At 41.5% G+C, this 16,774-nt stretch overlaps 1 protein-coding gene across 1 annotated transcript in view; it reads right to left on the bottom strand.

Moving 5' to 3' along the window:
- clip2 (CAP-GLY domain containing linker protein 2) overlaps positions 1-16,774 on the bottom strand; it is a 31,189-nt gene that overhangs the window by 12,763 nt on the left and 1,652 nt on the right. Inside the window, exons 2-7 of the mRNA XM_070917609.1 lie at positions 10,078-10,583; positions 6,012-6,136; positions 4,913-5,126; positions 2,311-2,508; positions 2,041-2,144; positions 1,270-1,330 (exon numbers count right to left, since the gene is read on the bottom strand). Of these exons, the coding sequence (XP_070773710.1) occupies positions 1,270-1,330; positions 2,041-2,144; positions 2,311-2,508; positions 4,913-5,126; positions 6,012-6,136; positions 10,078-10,583 (1,208 nt within the window). The remainder of the gene's footprint in view (positions 1-1,269; positions 1,331-2,040; positions 2,145-2,310; positions 2,509-4,912; positions 5,127-6,011; positions 6,137-10,077; positions 10,584-16,774) is intronic.

Here is a 16,774-nt window from a genome sequence, read left to right as displayed (position 1 = left end):
CCCAGTGATGAACTGATCCTACTGATACGTATCTCCTGGTTACCCAAAGCCTGATGTAGCTTAGACCTCTGGTGCTATTATAGCATTGATGTCCAAAAAGTATTAAAAACACATCAATGAGTTGCACTGGGTGCCATGTTCCTTCGTTACCATGGGCACTGTAGTTATATTTTACCATCCCACTGCTGTAAATACTCACAACAGCACCAAATGTGTATAATTCCCTCGCTGAAAATAGTCCCCAACAGATGCACTACTTACTCCTGTTTGAGTAACGTTTACTGAAAAACTACAGTGTAGAGGAGTTTTAGAATATTATTTAGCCATTTTTTAAAAATTCAAAGTATATATTTGTGACCGATTTTTAAAGATTTTAGTCGTCTGTAGGAACCAATGAGCTTGAGGAAAGGTGGGCAGGTCAGAAAGCATTGATAGAGAGACTAACACACTAATGGTTTTGGTCTTCTCATGTCATTTGTTTACAAAGAGGACATTTAAAATGATCACCAGCCTTGTTGGTTAACAGTCCAGCCTGCTGTGTTTTATCCACTTTCTTGTGTGAATACGGCTTCCATGCCGTGTTGGAATATCATACTACAGACTCTGCAATCACAAATGTGTTTCTTGGTGTCTCCATTTGGAGGCTAAACGCAGGAACAGCCTAGAGCGTATTCAAAAGTGAACGAATTACATTTACTTTCCATTCAGGTTCTTTCTTAAGAGACGTACAGGAGAGGGCAGATAGTGTACCGCATCGAATGGATTTCAGACTTTTCTGCATAGCTTCAAAATTAGGTCCAAGTCACACCTTCATTGAAGTAAACCGTTTATTCACGGTTTTTAAACCCTCGCATTTTGTTTGACTTTTGCCACAAAATACGCTGCAACTGAAAACTCTCTTTTCATGAAACATCCGTATTGCTGAGGTAAGCAGGCGGCGCAGCGACTCTGGAAGCTGTCAATCAACTGTTGAGAAGGGTTCAAGTCCCGATCATCCTCCCTGCTGAAGCATCGCTGAGCTCCTCATCTGAACTCCTCTCATTAAACCTATTTAAGATGTTTGTATGTGGTCGACAGAAACTGTTGACGTGCACGCATTCTCACATCAAAACCAAGCCATCTTCCCCGAGACGTTATCATCTGTATAAATCCTCCTTCTACCTTCTCAGGGTCCATGATATCAAAGGATACACTGGACATTATGAGTATGAGGAAGCACATAAAAGACAATTATTGAAACAGTTTATAGGTTTTAATGCTGATAAATACCTCCAGGTCTCCTTTGGTGATGCATTCCTCCTCTACTCTGAACTGGAGGTCCTCCACTTTCCTGTAAACAAGATGTGTGAGATGTGACACGGAGGATAGAAACATCAAAGGATCACCAGCAGCACACGACTATCATGCCTTTATATTAAGTATAAAATACTCTGCGAGAAACGTGGTCACATACATTTACGTATTTCTCTCAACTGTCTTGTCTGTTTTTGTAGAAATCACATTTTGTATATTTCTTTGCCGGCATTATCTTACAGGAAAAGTTCAACATTTTGGGAAACAGGCTTATTTGCCCTCTTAACCAGAGTGAGACGAGAAGATCAATATCAATTGCATGTCTTTGCGTTAAGTATGGATCTGGGTTTAGCACAGGTTGCCAAATTTGGTCAGTGAGCACAGGTTATGGTCTCAGTACTGGCACAGTGGTACCAAAACTGGCAACCTCACTGTGACGATAAGACTCAAAGTTGTTGACAAGAAATACCTACAGCGCGAAACTCTGCTTAAAACCACAACCAAGATACAAGCAAGCAAGATGTGTGTTCAATGCTACGCTTTTTTCCTCACTTTGGACAGAGCCAGGCTAGCTGAGTTCCCCAGCTGCTTCCAGTCTTTATGCTAAGCTAGGCTAACCATGTCCTCTGTACTTAACGCACAGACATGAGATTCATACCGATCTCCTAATCTCACTCTCAGAAAGACAGCAAATAAGTTTATTTTCCAAAATGCTGAACTTTTACTTTAGTCTAGAACATATTTTACCTTTTCTCTTCTTCAAGCTGATTGGTCAGTTCCAGTTTATCTTTCTGAGTGCTGGCCAGCATGGCTTTGACCTGCTGGAGGGCGCTCTCATTCTCCGTTACATACTGTGGATTGTAGGAAGAAAGAGATGTTTACGAGACAAACTGTATTAGTAACAACAGGTCTGCTGTTGCAGAAGTCACTGAGTTTATGATGTTTGACGGTGGCTCTTTTCATGGCTTCTATTCAGCCGCTCTTCCCTGACAGATCATCACCTCGGCTGTTTCCTACCTGCACGTGCTGCGCCTTGAAGACGCTCAGATCCTTCTCCACCTCACAGATGTGGCTGGTGGCCTTGGCCATCTCGGCCCGCTCCAGGTCCCTCTCAACCAGCAGCTGCTCGATGTGCTGCTGCTTCTCCTTCAGGGCTTCCTGGAGCGCGGTGGTGCCCGAGATCTTACGGGCGTAGCGCGACGAAGTCTCCGTCAGCTGAGAAGGCGAAGGACATAAAACATTAGGAAAAAGTTGAGCAGAGGAAAGGATGAACATGTGAAGGGCGTGACGGGAAGGAAAGAATGCGAGGGAACAAAGAGGAAGTGGGTCGAGAGGTTGGAAAAAAGGTTAAAAAAGGTGGGAAAATGTGGAGAAACAGATGATGGTGAGGAAGGAATGAGGACGGATCAGACAGAGTTCATAAAGACTTCACACGTTCTCCTCAGATCAAAATATCTATTCCTCTGACACCAAACTTTATTTTCTCTGAGACTGTTTTATAAAGATCATAATATAATTATTTAATGATGGGAAAGCAGCTCCTCTGTGATCTCGACACAACAGGCTTCTTGTGATCTCTCAGTAACATTTCACGATTATGAGAAAACAAAACCAGTTTCAGGATCAAAAACAGGATCACTGAATAACATGACGTACCGATTGCTTTCATGTAATCACAGTTTAATTATTTAAGGACCATGAAAAGGCACAACTTGTTAATCCCTAAGAAAACAAGGCTTAAACAGTTATTTCACTATCATGAGATACAAAAAACACCCAACCGTCTGTATAAGTAGCTTTCGCATTCTGACAAGAGTAAGATATTGACTTAACACTGAAGCAAACCCTGTTCCTTTTAAGATTACTTTGACTTTGAGGCTTCATACGATAAATATTTATCAGCCTTTACAAACCACTTGGTCTAAAACTTAATTAATTCCTGAAAGATGCAACATTATTTTTGACCACTAGAGGGTGCTCTCTGAGAGGATTCCTGTCTGTCCTATAAGATCGGTTCAATTCAGTAAACTTTATTTTATAACAGAATATATCTGTATTATTCTGTGGGGTTTTCTTGCTGATTGGAAGTAGTTCTTAGTGATAATATACTAATTACATAAAGAATCATTAACAATTCACAAATAATCCTGATTTGGCTTTTTTTTCGTCTGCAGCATTTCTGGTACAGAAACAGCTGAAATCAGCTTCAGCATCATATTAAATACATTATAATACAAGTCATTTATACTTTGATGGATGTTATCAATATTTCACTGCCTTTATTTTCACAACCGTAACTGCAGTAGCTGAATTTGACATTGTGTTAAATGTGTTGTATACAAGTCTTACCTACAACATGAGCTGTGGCACACAGGTCACAGATCTCTCTTACTGACAGTGAGCCTGAATATTTTCTGCAGCGTGATCAGCTTGATAATTCAGAATGGCTTTCAGTGCTGTCTGACACTGCTGCCAACAATTAAGGAAAGTAAAGGGGAGTGTTCTCCGTCCACGATCTGGCTTGCAACCAGAAGCTAAAATCAATGTGAGCTACCCTGATGTCCCATTCGTTTTAGTTTGCTGCCAACCATTTCACGAGGATATTACTCTTAAAGACGCAGCGTGTTGGAGCGAGCTACTTGAGCTCTCTTTCAGCTGCAGGTCTGCAGATTCGTCACAGAGCGACAAAATGCAAAGTCAGTGAATCAGAGCTTCACAGTGCACAGCAACAAAATGCAAATCATTAACTGCTCAGCAGATAAGGGAGTGTTTCAATACAATGAACCCATTCATCATCCCGCTGTTTGAACGTGTAAACATTTAACTGTAATCAGATACCGTAATAGATATTTCACAAATTACAAGATACACATTTAATAAGTAATAATACTTATAAAAAGAGATTAATAAGTATCCTGGGTATCAAAGGAGTGGAAATTGAAATGGTTCTACTTTTTAACTTTTTAAAAAAAGTAAACTTAATATAAATTAAAATGGTATCTTAAAATCATGTTCAAGAAAACTTTTAGAAAATGTTTTAAAGGTTAAAAGCGCTATAATTCTGTTATCATGCCCCATATATGCCATTTCCATATGCCACCTTTATATTTTCACATGTTACTGTATTTAATGTACCTGTGAAGCACAATGGCACTATAGACATAAAGTTTACTTACTCACTTTAAAGGAATCATTTTGGGAAATATGCTCATTTGCTTTCTTGCCAAGATTTGGATGAGAAGACTGATACCATTCGCGGGCAGCCAGTTAGCTTAGCTTAGCATAAAGACTGCAAACAGAGGGAAAAGCTAGCGTAGCTCTGTCCAAAAGTATCGTTAAGAATCGTTATATTTTGTTAGTTTAAAGTGTCAAAACGACAGGTTGATTACGTGCTGGACTATTTCTTGGCTGGGAGCAGTAACTTCCTGGAGTCTCCACTGGTTGCCTGGCAACCTCACGGTGACGACACAACTGGCTGTAGCTTCATGTTTTACATACAGACAGCGGTATCAATCTTCTCGTCTAACTCTCTAAACGTATTTCCCAAAATGTCAAAGTATCCCTTTAAACAGCCCGCTGCTCCCAGCATGTATTTTGAGGCATTCTGCCGCCATCTTACCAGCCCAGTTCGGCTCGGTCGTCCACCCACGGAGGAGGCCACCGAGCTGACTGAACTGATGGAGGAGCTGCTGGGGCTGTGGGCCAGAGAGGAAACCCCCATGGCCATCCGCTTGCTCTTTTTAGCCTTGGCCGGGCTGGTGGAGGGGAAGCCGATGCGGATCACCTTGTGGACCGGAGCAAACAGGCCAAACTTGGGAAGACATTGAAAGTATCTGCAGGGAGAGAAAGAAGAGGTTAGGAATTTTGTTTAGCATGGAACTGCTTTACAATTATGTTACCAATACAAAATCAGTGTAAATAGTATATTTGTGTTTCATTTGGGGATTCAAAAAGCTTTATTAAATACTCCCATTAACATTTCTACACATGGAAAGAAAAGAATGCTGACAGTCGAAGGCATCTCTGTTCTTCTTTTGCCATCTGGAAATATTTCAGCTGATCTACATCTATCTTTGATATTGTGAGCATAGTTAAGAGGCCATGAATAAGCCCCTCTGGGCTTCTTGCCTCTCTGCACACTCTACTTTTTGTTATTCTAATGCCTTTTTAATTCATAAACTTGTACAAATAAACCATGAATCATAAACTATTTGGCAATGGCATTGGGAGAGTTTACAAACAAGACAAAATCTTTGTATAAATCTTTAGTATAAACAAATAAATGTGCGCTTCTGGATCTGGACTTCTTCATGAAAAATGTGTCAGTGACCGGGCTACTTTACTTTTTCCCGGCTTAAAAGTTCAAGTAATACTCACTTAATGGAGGGAGGAGAATGTGCGCTGTGCTAACACAAATGTCTATGGATTCTGTGTGGTGAGAAAATGCAAAGCACAAACGTGATAAATATGAAACATAAAAACACGTCCAACCAATGGAGCGCAGCAGCTCTGGGCTCGAGGGTCAGTCAGTGTAATTTCATGGACAAACAGATGAAAGAACAAAGACCAAACAACTGAACAGATGGGTCCACGGCCGTCCCCTCAATTTCCTTTTAGGGGAAAAAGCAAAGGAATTTGGGGAGCTTGAAGCATGCATGATGTGTGTGTGTGTGTGTGTGTGTGTGTGTGTGTGTGTGTGTGTGTGTGTGTGTGTATACCTTGTACCAGCTACTGCTCCATCATTCTTCCCCAGGGGCTCATCCAGCTCCACCCCACACCATTCACCCTTGGCGAAGTCTGTCTCTCCCATGTAGCGTATGACTCCCATCTTAGAGCCTCCCACCTGAGCAGGCAGAAGGAAAATATCTGACTGTTACACGTTCAATCATAAAAAGACTTCAGTAAATGGCCCTGAAAGAACAATCACGGCTGGTTTCAATGACGTTATTAGGAAACCTTAATATACCATCATCAAATCTAATATCTAATACCTATACGGTAAACATGAAGCTTAGCACAAAGACTGGAAACAGCTAGCCTTCAGAATCTGAGCATGTTGGAAACTCCAGGAAGTTACGGCTCCCAGCCATGAGCCATTTGTACACTGCAGGTTCAGTTCAGATTAAACTAAATAAAACCTGTTCATTAGTGAGCTTTAAAGATGTTGGTATTTGTTAACATTCAACAAAGACAGGCTAGCTGTGTCTCCCGTTTCCCGTATTTGTGCTAAGCTAAGCTAACCAGCTGCAGGCTTATATTTAACAGAGAGATATAAGAGTGAAATGTGAATAAGTATATTTCCCCAAAAATGTCGTACTATTCTCGACTATAAGATTGGTGGCTTCTATCTCGTGCTTTTGACATCACATGAGCGGGTGTTTGTGAACGTTCATCACCACATTGCCCCACACCCCCTTTGCTTCTGTAACACACAGGATGTTGCTAATGGTCATCCCTCTGTGTTTCCTGTTAGGAAGACTGTCTCAAATCCAAACATGCAGCCAACATGCAAAACTGACTAGAACAGCTGCTGAGTGTCTTTCACACATGGTGACCACATGTGAGACTCAAAAACTCATCAACGTGTACAAACATCACACTGGTCCCCATGTCCTCAACCAACCACTGACCTATTTAGGGCTACAACTAACAATCATTTTCATTTTTGATTAATCAGACAATTGTTTTCTCGATTAATCATCCAAGGCCACGTCTTACAATGTCTTGTTTCAGCCAATCAATAGTCCAAAACCCATAAATATTCAATTTACAATCACATAAGAACAAGAAAAGCCAAAGAGTTTTTTCTTCAATGATTAATAGAAAATATTTGCAGATTCATTTTCAATCAACTAATTGACTAATTTAAGCTCTAGTTTTTCCACCAGCATCTCTACCTGTAACAGTTGGGATTGGGGTTAATACCATTCCCAGGCAGAGATTAATGAATAAATAAATATGCAGAATGTGGGGAAGTGCAAAGAGCAGAGCAGATGTTTCAGCACCACATCTGCTGCTTTTCCCAATTAAACATTTAATGACACTAAACAGTCATTTAACATTTAAGAACCATGGCCTTTCAAAAGAAGTACACTTCATTGTGGAGTGCAACCAGGTCCCATATATAAATACTGACTGCAGGTTTAGTGAAGACAAGGACAAAACAAACAAAAAGGGTGTGGTGAGTCAAATTAATACCCTCCCCCCCCTCCTCTGACTTGTCCTTTTCCTAAACCACCGAGGCCAAAGAAGAAAATGTGGCTAGAAACACAGTGGTGTCACAAGACATCACACTGAGATGGTTTGCTGTCAGCCTGGCTGTGTGATGTCTCAGTGACTCAGTGTCAAAGTGCCAGCAGGACTAACACAGCCAGTCAGCACAAGCCCCATCTTGGCTCCTGTTAAGGCCAATCTCGTCTAAGAGCTGCACTCAAAAGGTGGTCCAGATAGAGGACTTCCACAAGAGCTAAACCCCGAGCATCTTATCTCTGGCTGCAAATAACCCTACTTGAAACATGCTACACTGAATATAAACTGTTAAGATGTGAAGCAGGTGAATTCCTTTGTATTAATACTTTGTATTAATGCTTAATTTTCTGTGTTTTCGCTATCAGAAACAACACGTGGCTCTAGTCGCACTGAAATATGTATTGGATGGCTTCCCATGAAATCTGGTTCTCACATTTATGTCCCCCTCAGGATGAATTGTAATAACTTTTCCTCCAGCATCATCGTCAGGTCTAATGTCTAATATCTTTAAAACTAATGACCTTCTAAACCGCCTCAGCTCTACTTTGTGTTTAATGCTAATTAGCAAATGTTAGCATGCTAACACGCTTAACTAAGTAAACATTATACATGCTTTTGCATTGAGAGCATGTTAGCATCTTGACATTAGCGTGTAGCTCAAAGCACCACTGTGTCAAAGCACGGCTGTGGACTCTTGACCCTGTTGGTTGTAACAGAGCATGTCATCAGGCTTCATGTAGAAAAAGACTTGTTTTGAATGAAGTTACTGTAAGTGAATGAGCATGTAATGAAAAAGTCAGGCAGTAAAACTTTGTTTGGTTGCTCTAAGCATTTACATGGTTCATGTCGCATGAAATTGAATTTGGAAAGGCATCATTAACTCTTTTTCAACATGATACATTTCAATTTCTCTCATATTCTGTTTAGTAAAATCATTCAGACTCCATGTCCACCCAATCGTTGCTACGACAGCCATGTTATGCTGGTGTGAAGGTACAATGTCATTGACTAGCAGCCGCTTGATTGGCTTTCAAAATATCCAAATAAACACCGGCCACCATCACATGCAACCCCCCTGAAAGAAAACACTAATGTAACCTCCATCAAACCCTCCAGTAGCAGAGGCGGCCTCTGGTTAAATGCTAGCAGAGGTGAGGCAGCTCTGTACTTCCTGTGGGTGCTCAGACATCAAAGGTGCCAAGACAAACGGAGACAGAAATCATGTGTTTAGCCTCTGAGGCTGACTCTCCGTTGGGAAACATTTATGCAAGTCATTTTTTAAAATAGTCTGAGTAACATCCTCTTGAGGCGATCTCTACATGGTTGCTGTTTAGTCACCGACACACAAACATCGGCAAAGTCTGACCTTTGTTACAGATTACTAAAGTCTATTAGACCAGGATGCCTCCAGGTCAACAGAACGTGTGTGAAAACACTTTGTCTTACTCCTGCTACTATCACACAATTCAATACCTAGCGGAGGAAAATCGTCCTAGCTTTGTGTCCACAACGCGTAATCTGAGTTTCACACTTTGTGCTCATTTCACAAAATTTTTGAGGCAGTGTTGTATTTCCAACAGAAGAGGAGGGGCGCGAGACAACTGTGTGGGAGCGGTATATAGATAGATTACACGGGAGAGGCTTAGGTAATAGATGGATTCACTGATCAATGTGTCAGCAGTGGTCTCTCCTCTCTTAAGTGCTGAAAGTAATCCGGAGTGATTTACAATATTGACCAGGAAGACGGCTTCTCGAGCCGCCCGTTTCCAACTGCACAGGATCTGATGTAACTATCCCCTGTGCCCATCACTTAATGGAAAGCAATGTAACCCAGGGCCAGTAATTCCATGCAGTGAACATTGTATACACTAATAGGGGTCAATGAGAAAATATGCAAGAAGCAAATGAAAATGTTCTTCCCACAGAGGTTTACTTTGACATACTACCTAATAAAAACAATGGACGATGGATGAAGGTTGAATACTAATAGACAGAATAAGGAAAAGCAGAACTTTCCTGTGGGGATCAACCAGGTATCACATTACACCGCATGAATCCATCTTTACTGAGGGCCTCATAAAACTGTAATCAGCTACCCACTGGGAAAAATCAAATGACTTTCAGCTTCTATGGATTATTTTAGTCTCAAATATTTAAAGAAAATCAGGTCAAATATTTAAAATTGTGATTGCCAGACTTTCACGGATGGTGAAATTATTTATATTCACACTTGTTAATAACAATCAATCATTTTATGGCAGAAGATCAATACTACTCGCATGTTTGTCTGTTAGCCAGCTATGTTAGCTTAGCATAAAGACTGGAAACAGGGGGAAAAAGCTAGCCTGGCCCCGCAAACCCGTGTAGGGTAAGCAACTGTAGACGGCGATGGATGGATGAAAAGGTAGAGAAATACATTTTGTTATACACCAAATCTTTTGGTTTTCCATTGCCCTGCCAGAGATGTTTTAAACTTCCCAGACTTCTCCTGTCAGGAATAAAATGTTTAAAATTCAATGTTATTATCACACTCACCAAAACTCGATCTCCAACTCGCAGATCCTTATCTCCACCTTTCTTAACCGAGCCGCTGTCAGACATGTTGGACCCCGACTCATTGCCCGTTTTCACCGCGCTGTTGATCAGGCCCTCTCTGAGTGGCACTACCACCCGCTGGCCAGGAGGGGCGCCGCTGCCGCCCTGCTGAGTCTGATTCTGGGCGGAGAGTGAGTCAGTGGAGTGGCTGTCACTTCCCTCTCCGACCGGCTGTCGGGTGAGCTTCGAGGGCCGCGTGAAGATGCCCTGGAGGGGCTGGCACTCGAAGTAGCGCACTCCGCCCACTGAACCATCGTTTTTGCCAACTAGGTCATTCAGTATCACGCCTGCCCACTGTCCCGGGGCAAACTGGGTCTCCCCTAGGTAGGAGATAACCCCTAATTTGACGCCGTTGACCCAGACCTGTTCGCCCACTGTGTAGTCCCCCAAAACATCGTCGCCCTCTTCAGAGATTTTAGTTGGTGTGGTGGGCTTGAGTGGACAGTCTGGAGAAGAAAGAAAAACATTATATATTATTTACCGTGTTGCAGAGCAGGAAAAGTGTGTTCATATAACAAAAACCAAAGTAGATAATAATAAAACTGATGAAAAAATACATGGAAATTAAATCAATAGTTCTTATTGTTCTCTTAGCTAATTCCTCCTGATTGGAGGGTCAAGTTGTCAACACTGCAAACATTGTGAGAACATCCTCATTCGCAGTCCAGCAGACTCTCCTCCTCCACTATTCATCCCGTTTGACCTGTCATGTTGGCAAAAAGAAAAAAACTGCTTGTGTGGCAGCATCCAGCACAACAGTGCAATTTGTGCAAGATTACTCTAATTCCTCCTGGAAAGTGGGTCAGAGAGAGGGTATCTGTGATGTGCCGGTGATTAACCCCACCATGCAGCCTGGTGATATCGCCTGTTTGACACATAGATGAGCTGGATCTCGGTTTTTTTCCACAGCAGCCTGTAAACTGAGCAGGGCACCATTAGCATGCGGTCTACTGCACCGCACTGCCAGTAAAAGTCTGTGTTTATCTGTGTGTGTGTGTGTGTGCAGGAATGGCTGGTGCCAGGGCTGTCTCCCCGACACCCTGAGAGAGGGCCCAGGGCTTTTGGGCACCAATGCTTGTGCTTTATGCCTCAATTGCTCCCATATGTTGTGATGTGAGACATATTCGGCACAAATGCAAATCGGTGCAACTTCAAAGGGGTTTTAACTTGATGGTACAGTTTCAAAGTCTTGAGGAATGCGCTGCCTCTAGTAGATGTTATTTTGGGGGAAACTGTTTCTGACAACGTTTCTTGATTTTCTTAAAGATGAACTGCAATATTCATGAGAGACATTTGAAACATAGTCCATTAGCTTTTGTCTGAATCAGGCAGAACGTTTGTTCTTTGCTGCAACGGTTAAACGTTCCATAAATCAGCGGACCAAAAAAGATTGACCATCAGAACAAGGGAGTACTCAGGTCCCTCATTAATCAGTAATGTGTCAAAAATGAATGTCGCTCGGGGCAAACTGTCACACAGCATCAACATCAACCATAACTCCCTCTGTGTGACCCATATTGACAGAGTCCTCTGCAGCTGGAATCACAGCTGGATTATGAACTCCATCCAAAGCACCAGAGATGGTTTGGAAATGTACCTGAGAAACATTCCTGCTAACAAGGTCATGATTCAGTTTGATTTTGATTTTATTATAAGTCTTTTCTGACCTGTGAAAATACCTCGAAACAGTAAATACTGAGAAGTAAAGTCTTAAGATCAGCATGAAGGTTCTTTCTCCTCCTACCGACAGAATGATTCATGCAAATATAAAAACACATTTGAAATTAAATTTGCATGAATCTCTAAGAGACGGTATTACACAAATGGTGCATAAATAACTGTAGCTCCAAGCACTTTAGCTATGCCCATTTTAATCCAGATTATCAAAGATTAAAGAGACAAAGAAATATTTTTTTTTGGTCAAAGAACCACATCCAAAGTTTTTTCTTTGAATATTACCCCCCCCCCCCCCCCCCGGCTCCATAATATTATTTTTTCTTACCTACAATGGCCATAATACGTCATCATCACTCTTCTTTACAGAACCTCATTGTTTTCTTGTTTGTACTCACTATCATTTAATTTGATTTTCCACAGTTTCACAATTGCTTCCAGTGAAACCTTCAAAGGAAATCTGCTGTCTTCAGCATGTATCTGAGGAGTGTTCAGGGCAGGAGACATGCAGTTATTCTTTATTTCTAAAGGGACACACCGGATCAACCGAATGCAACATGTGATCCAGGCCAGCAGAACCAGAGTGGCGTTTCAAACCTGAGCTAACCCATGATTTTGGGTTGCTGAGGCAACAGCAGCGCGAGGGTAAAAGGATCCTCGGCAGAAGGAAGACTGGAAACACAGCCCTTACTTTCACTATTGTGCTTGGCCACCTCCCACCACCATCTGAATCCCCCTATTCATCAGCTCTGCACAATGAAACCTCCACAGCTTCCTCCCGTCCCTCCTCCTCCCCCCAATTATCCACCCATCTCTCCCCTGCTTTGGTTCCACACACACACACACACACACACACACACACACACACACACACACACACACACACACACACACACACACACACACACCTTCCTCTCTTTAACTCTGCTTATTTATGATCATTTTCCACAAAGACTATCGTCTTCACCCTCTAATTTGTTCTCCATGTTTTATATTGAGCTTATCGGTCAGTCAAGGCTGATGTTGTGCTGCCGTCTTCAGCCGGGGTTGTGGCAGCTGTGTGAGGCTGAGCAGCACAGACACCGACAGATGGAGGGGGGTGATCTTTGTTTTTTTACTTTGTTGCTTTCAAATGGACTGTGTTTCAAGGTAATATCATTTTACACATTAAGGGAATCCACAATCACAGTGACCATGTTTTACATTTGAGGGAAAAACCCACACATTTAAGATCTTTTCTTGAGCACAAACATGTTTTTAATGGTTTAATTTCTCCTCAAAAGACCAATTTGTCATCTCGAAGTGTGACTTGGACACGTGGCAAAGCAGATCACAGCTGCATTAATGCAATGACAGAATCAAACCTTCACTTAATTTAGCTGGAGGCTGCCAGGTTAGAGGAGATGTAGGGCTTCACATGGACTCACATGGTTTGCTAGTTTGTCTACGGGACACTGATGAAGGAACAGAGCAAGAGAGAGGGATCAAAGCAAAACTGATTTCAATTTCACTCCCTTAACAGGCGGCTTTGTGCCGTGATTTACCTTCTCTGACATTAAGTTAGGAGGCTGGTCTCTATTTACCCATTTAACCTTGCATTTAGGGTACACCCACAGTCTTCTAACAAAGCATGTCATGGCTGCCTTGACAGAGGACTGTGTTTACAGGTATTTGGTGCTACAGTTCAGATAAATAGCTCCACTAGTCTTTGAGTGAATTTGCCTTTAGTAATATTATTCAGATGCATTGTACTGTCCTCTTTATTCACACCTACATAATAGTATCATTCACTCATTTTGATGTCAGTGAATTACAAGTTACAAAACTAAACTAAGGGCCCGATTGTGGATGTGGGTGTTTCTAATAAGGTAGCTGTCCCTTTAATGCCACTGGGTGTGTCAGGACATTGTGGGCAATGCTGCAAATAAAGGAGCAGGACTGATTTACTGTATGTCAATATTGGATTTACAGGACTGTTGCATCAGTGTGACGAAGTCTCTTGATTCGTCAGGTTTCATTCACTGGATTAGTCTAAAGCTGATATTTCCTTTTGGTTTCTCAAGTTTAATTTCAGCCAAAATTCACTATATTACAATATAAATCTATAAAATGACATATACCATGACAGAAGATTTCATCCACCCACCCCTCCCTCTGAGTACATTTTAAGGAATTCAAATAAAGCAATTATCTCTCTTCAAGCTTCCCAAAATCACATAAAAGTTAATATCGATATTCTTATTAACAATGGATCAAAAGAGCATGTGTAATGTGAAATGGGTCTCTCGTAACGACCAATTTCCCCAGTTCCCCTCTGCAGTTTTGGTTTTACAGCTGCAACTTTACCGTCCTGGTTCACGCTTGGCGCTCTCGTCTCCTTTGTTTCCAGATGCAGCAGGCAGCTGTTTTCAGCTAAGACAGCTCAGATAAACCCGCTGTGCAGTACCTGCCCAGCACCACACAACACACAGACAAAGGTAGCTATTACCAGCTAGTAACTAGAGCACTTAGCAGCTAAAGAGCCAGAAGTTTTTCTCAGGACTTAGTGGAGAGCAAAACTGCTGGACTTACATTCATCAGGTGGCCAGAAACACGACTCCAAATAAATGCTAATACTGCTCCACGTCTGCTGGATGTGTAAATAGGCATGCAAACACATTCGCCATTATGTCTATTTGAGGTGATAATATACCAATGATGTGCCTATAGCTTGCTGCGCTGCCATAAAGAAAGAATTAATTAATTCAGGTTTAAATGAGAACAACTGGTGGAATTACAGAAATTGGCAGCTGAGGTGCAGTAAATGCAGATACTGTATGAGGACTGTGGACTCCAGAGAGTCAAACAAATGGAGCTGTATGTCTCCTCAGACTGTGACTGAGATATTTCTGCTGAGAAACTAGCTTCCAAGGTCGCAGGAGACGTGGCGTCACGAGAGGTGGCACAGCTCTGTTATTTTCACATCAAAAGCAGCGAGAAGGAAGGCTCAGATGCTTTCCTCTATTCACTCGCTGACTGCAGCTTCCTCTCGAGGGTAAAACAGTCCTTTAAATTCAGTCAACTCTGCCAACTTTAGACACAGTGGCCCCTTCTCACAATCTTCTCAGCTAAAACCAACAAACAGGGGGTTGAGATTTGTACGAGGTCAGGTCAGTGTGAAGACTATCTGGGGCAGGAAACTAATCCCTCCATCTACTCACTGAGGCATCAGTATTGTCCCACCGATATCTTATTAGCGCTTTACAGCCTACTTGGGTTAATAAGAAGGATATAATTGAACATAATTAATGAATCATGATAGTCATGGGTAGAAGACATGCTCCTATTAATAACAGGAAGGTTGACTGACCAACAGAGACACTGACACCAGACATAAGTCTCACCTATAAAAGGAACCCGTAGTTTATGTTAAGCTAAGCTAACCGGCTTCTGGCTACAACGTTATATTCACAGACATGATTGGTATCATTCTTCTTGTAAAATTCTCAGCAAGAGAGCAAATAAGTGTATTTTATACTTTTCCTTTACATTCTAGTACCAATGAACCTACAGTTTGTACTGCAATTAGTCCAAACTTAAATTTAAGATATCTTGAATGTAGTTCTGACTAGACATAATTTCAATAAGATATCTTTCATTCAGCACATTTAAAGATATGTTAATCATATTGTTGGATGTCTGGCCAGAATTCAATTGGAGATACAGTCAGTCAAAGTTTCTTTTAAGATATCTACAAAGACAATTAGGATATAAAATAAGTTAAAAGTTAAGTTTTTTGGGGAAGCCATTTCAACATAAAAAAGGTTTGATTGATTATCCCCCATTTTCATATTGAAAACTACAGTTTTATTATCAGTTATTTTATTAAGTCACTATTACAATTCAGGATAACTGCACTTGCATTCTGGCTATTTAGAACAATAATTCAGGATATCTCCAAATACGCTGTCATTAGTCATGAATGGATTGTGAATCTCCTGAGTCTAATTCAGTAAACGATAAAACAGCGTGACAATGTCCATGAAATCATTCTAGATATCTAGATATAATTGCCTGAATGGAATTACATGCAGAATGAGAGCAAAGCTACGTGCATCATGATTGTATGTTTTCTTCTTTGTGGATAAACAGGACGTGGGCAAACAAATGTTTTCATGTGTGGCAGAAACAAACTGTTTAAACCACAGAGAAGAGTTCAGATGAGCACTAGTCACATAAGTACAGCTACCTAACAGCTGACGCGCCCTGAGCAACAAGCTTCAGTCCTGCATTGCAACATTAAGGGATTAACTTTTTGAGCTGGTAATGGCCGAGTTCAGGATGACTTCAGACACAATCTGAGCTCTTCTGCCTTCCACACAGAGAGAAACAAAAATGACCTCCAGGCCAAACGCAAACTGGGATGGATAAATGAAAGCACTTTTTGTTTGCTCTCTTTCAAAACGCTCAGAAATGGCTTCAGGAAAACCGAGGAAAAGAATGTGCTTACCATGCTTAGATATGTCTTTTAGAGACATTTTGTGACACACACATAACTTATTATCATCTCAGTTGTCAAGGTAACGTAATCCTGTTCACACGTGAACAAATATGGACTGGAGTAAGATAGAAGCAGTCTTAATACTATCTATACATCTTAGGTTTGTGATAGTTAAAACTAAGAAAACCATGAACATACTGGTAATATGTGATATATATATATCTTCTCTGGCGGGGCACTAAAGTAATTAAAAACAGTGTAAGATTTCCCCTGTGGGGACAAGTTACTGTATATAGCTACTGCTGTTTTGTCTTCCCTCACTCTCATGAAATTCCACAGTCACCATGACCCATGACACACTCGTAGCTGCCTCTGATAAAAGGCCTCCCGTACACACTGACGCTAATGAGAAACAAGCGTACTATGAGCCAGAGGAGGCTGGCGATCTGCTCTGTTCACTTAGAGCTGGGAGTGAAGCTGTAA

The sequence above is a fragment of the Enoplosus armatus genome, chromosome 13, assembly GCF_043641665.1.
Source record: "Enoplosus armatus isolate fEnoArm2 chromosome 13, fEnoArm2.hap1, whole genome shotgun sequence".
Taxonomy (NCBI): Eukaryota; Metazoa; Chordata; class Actinopteri; order Centrarchiformes; family Enoplosidae; genus Enoplosus; species Enoplosus armatus.
The sequence above is the reverse complement of the archived record's forward strand: the minus strand, read 5'-3'. Positions and strand labels throughout refer to the sequence as shown.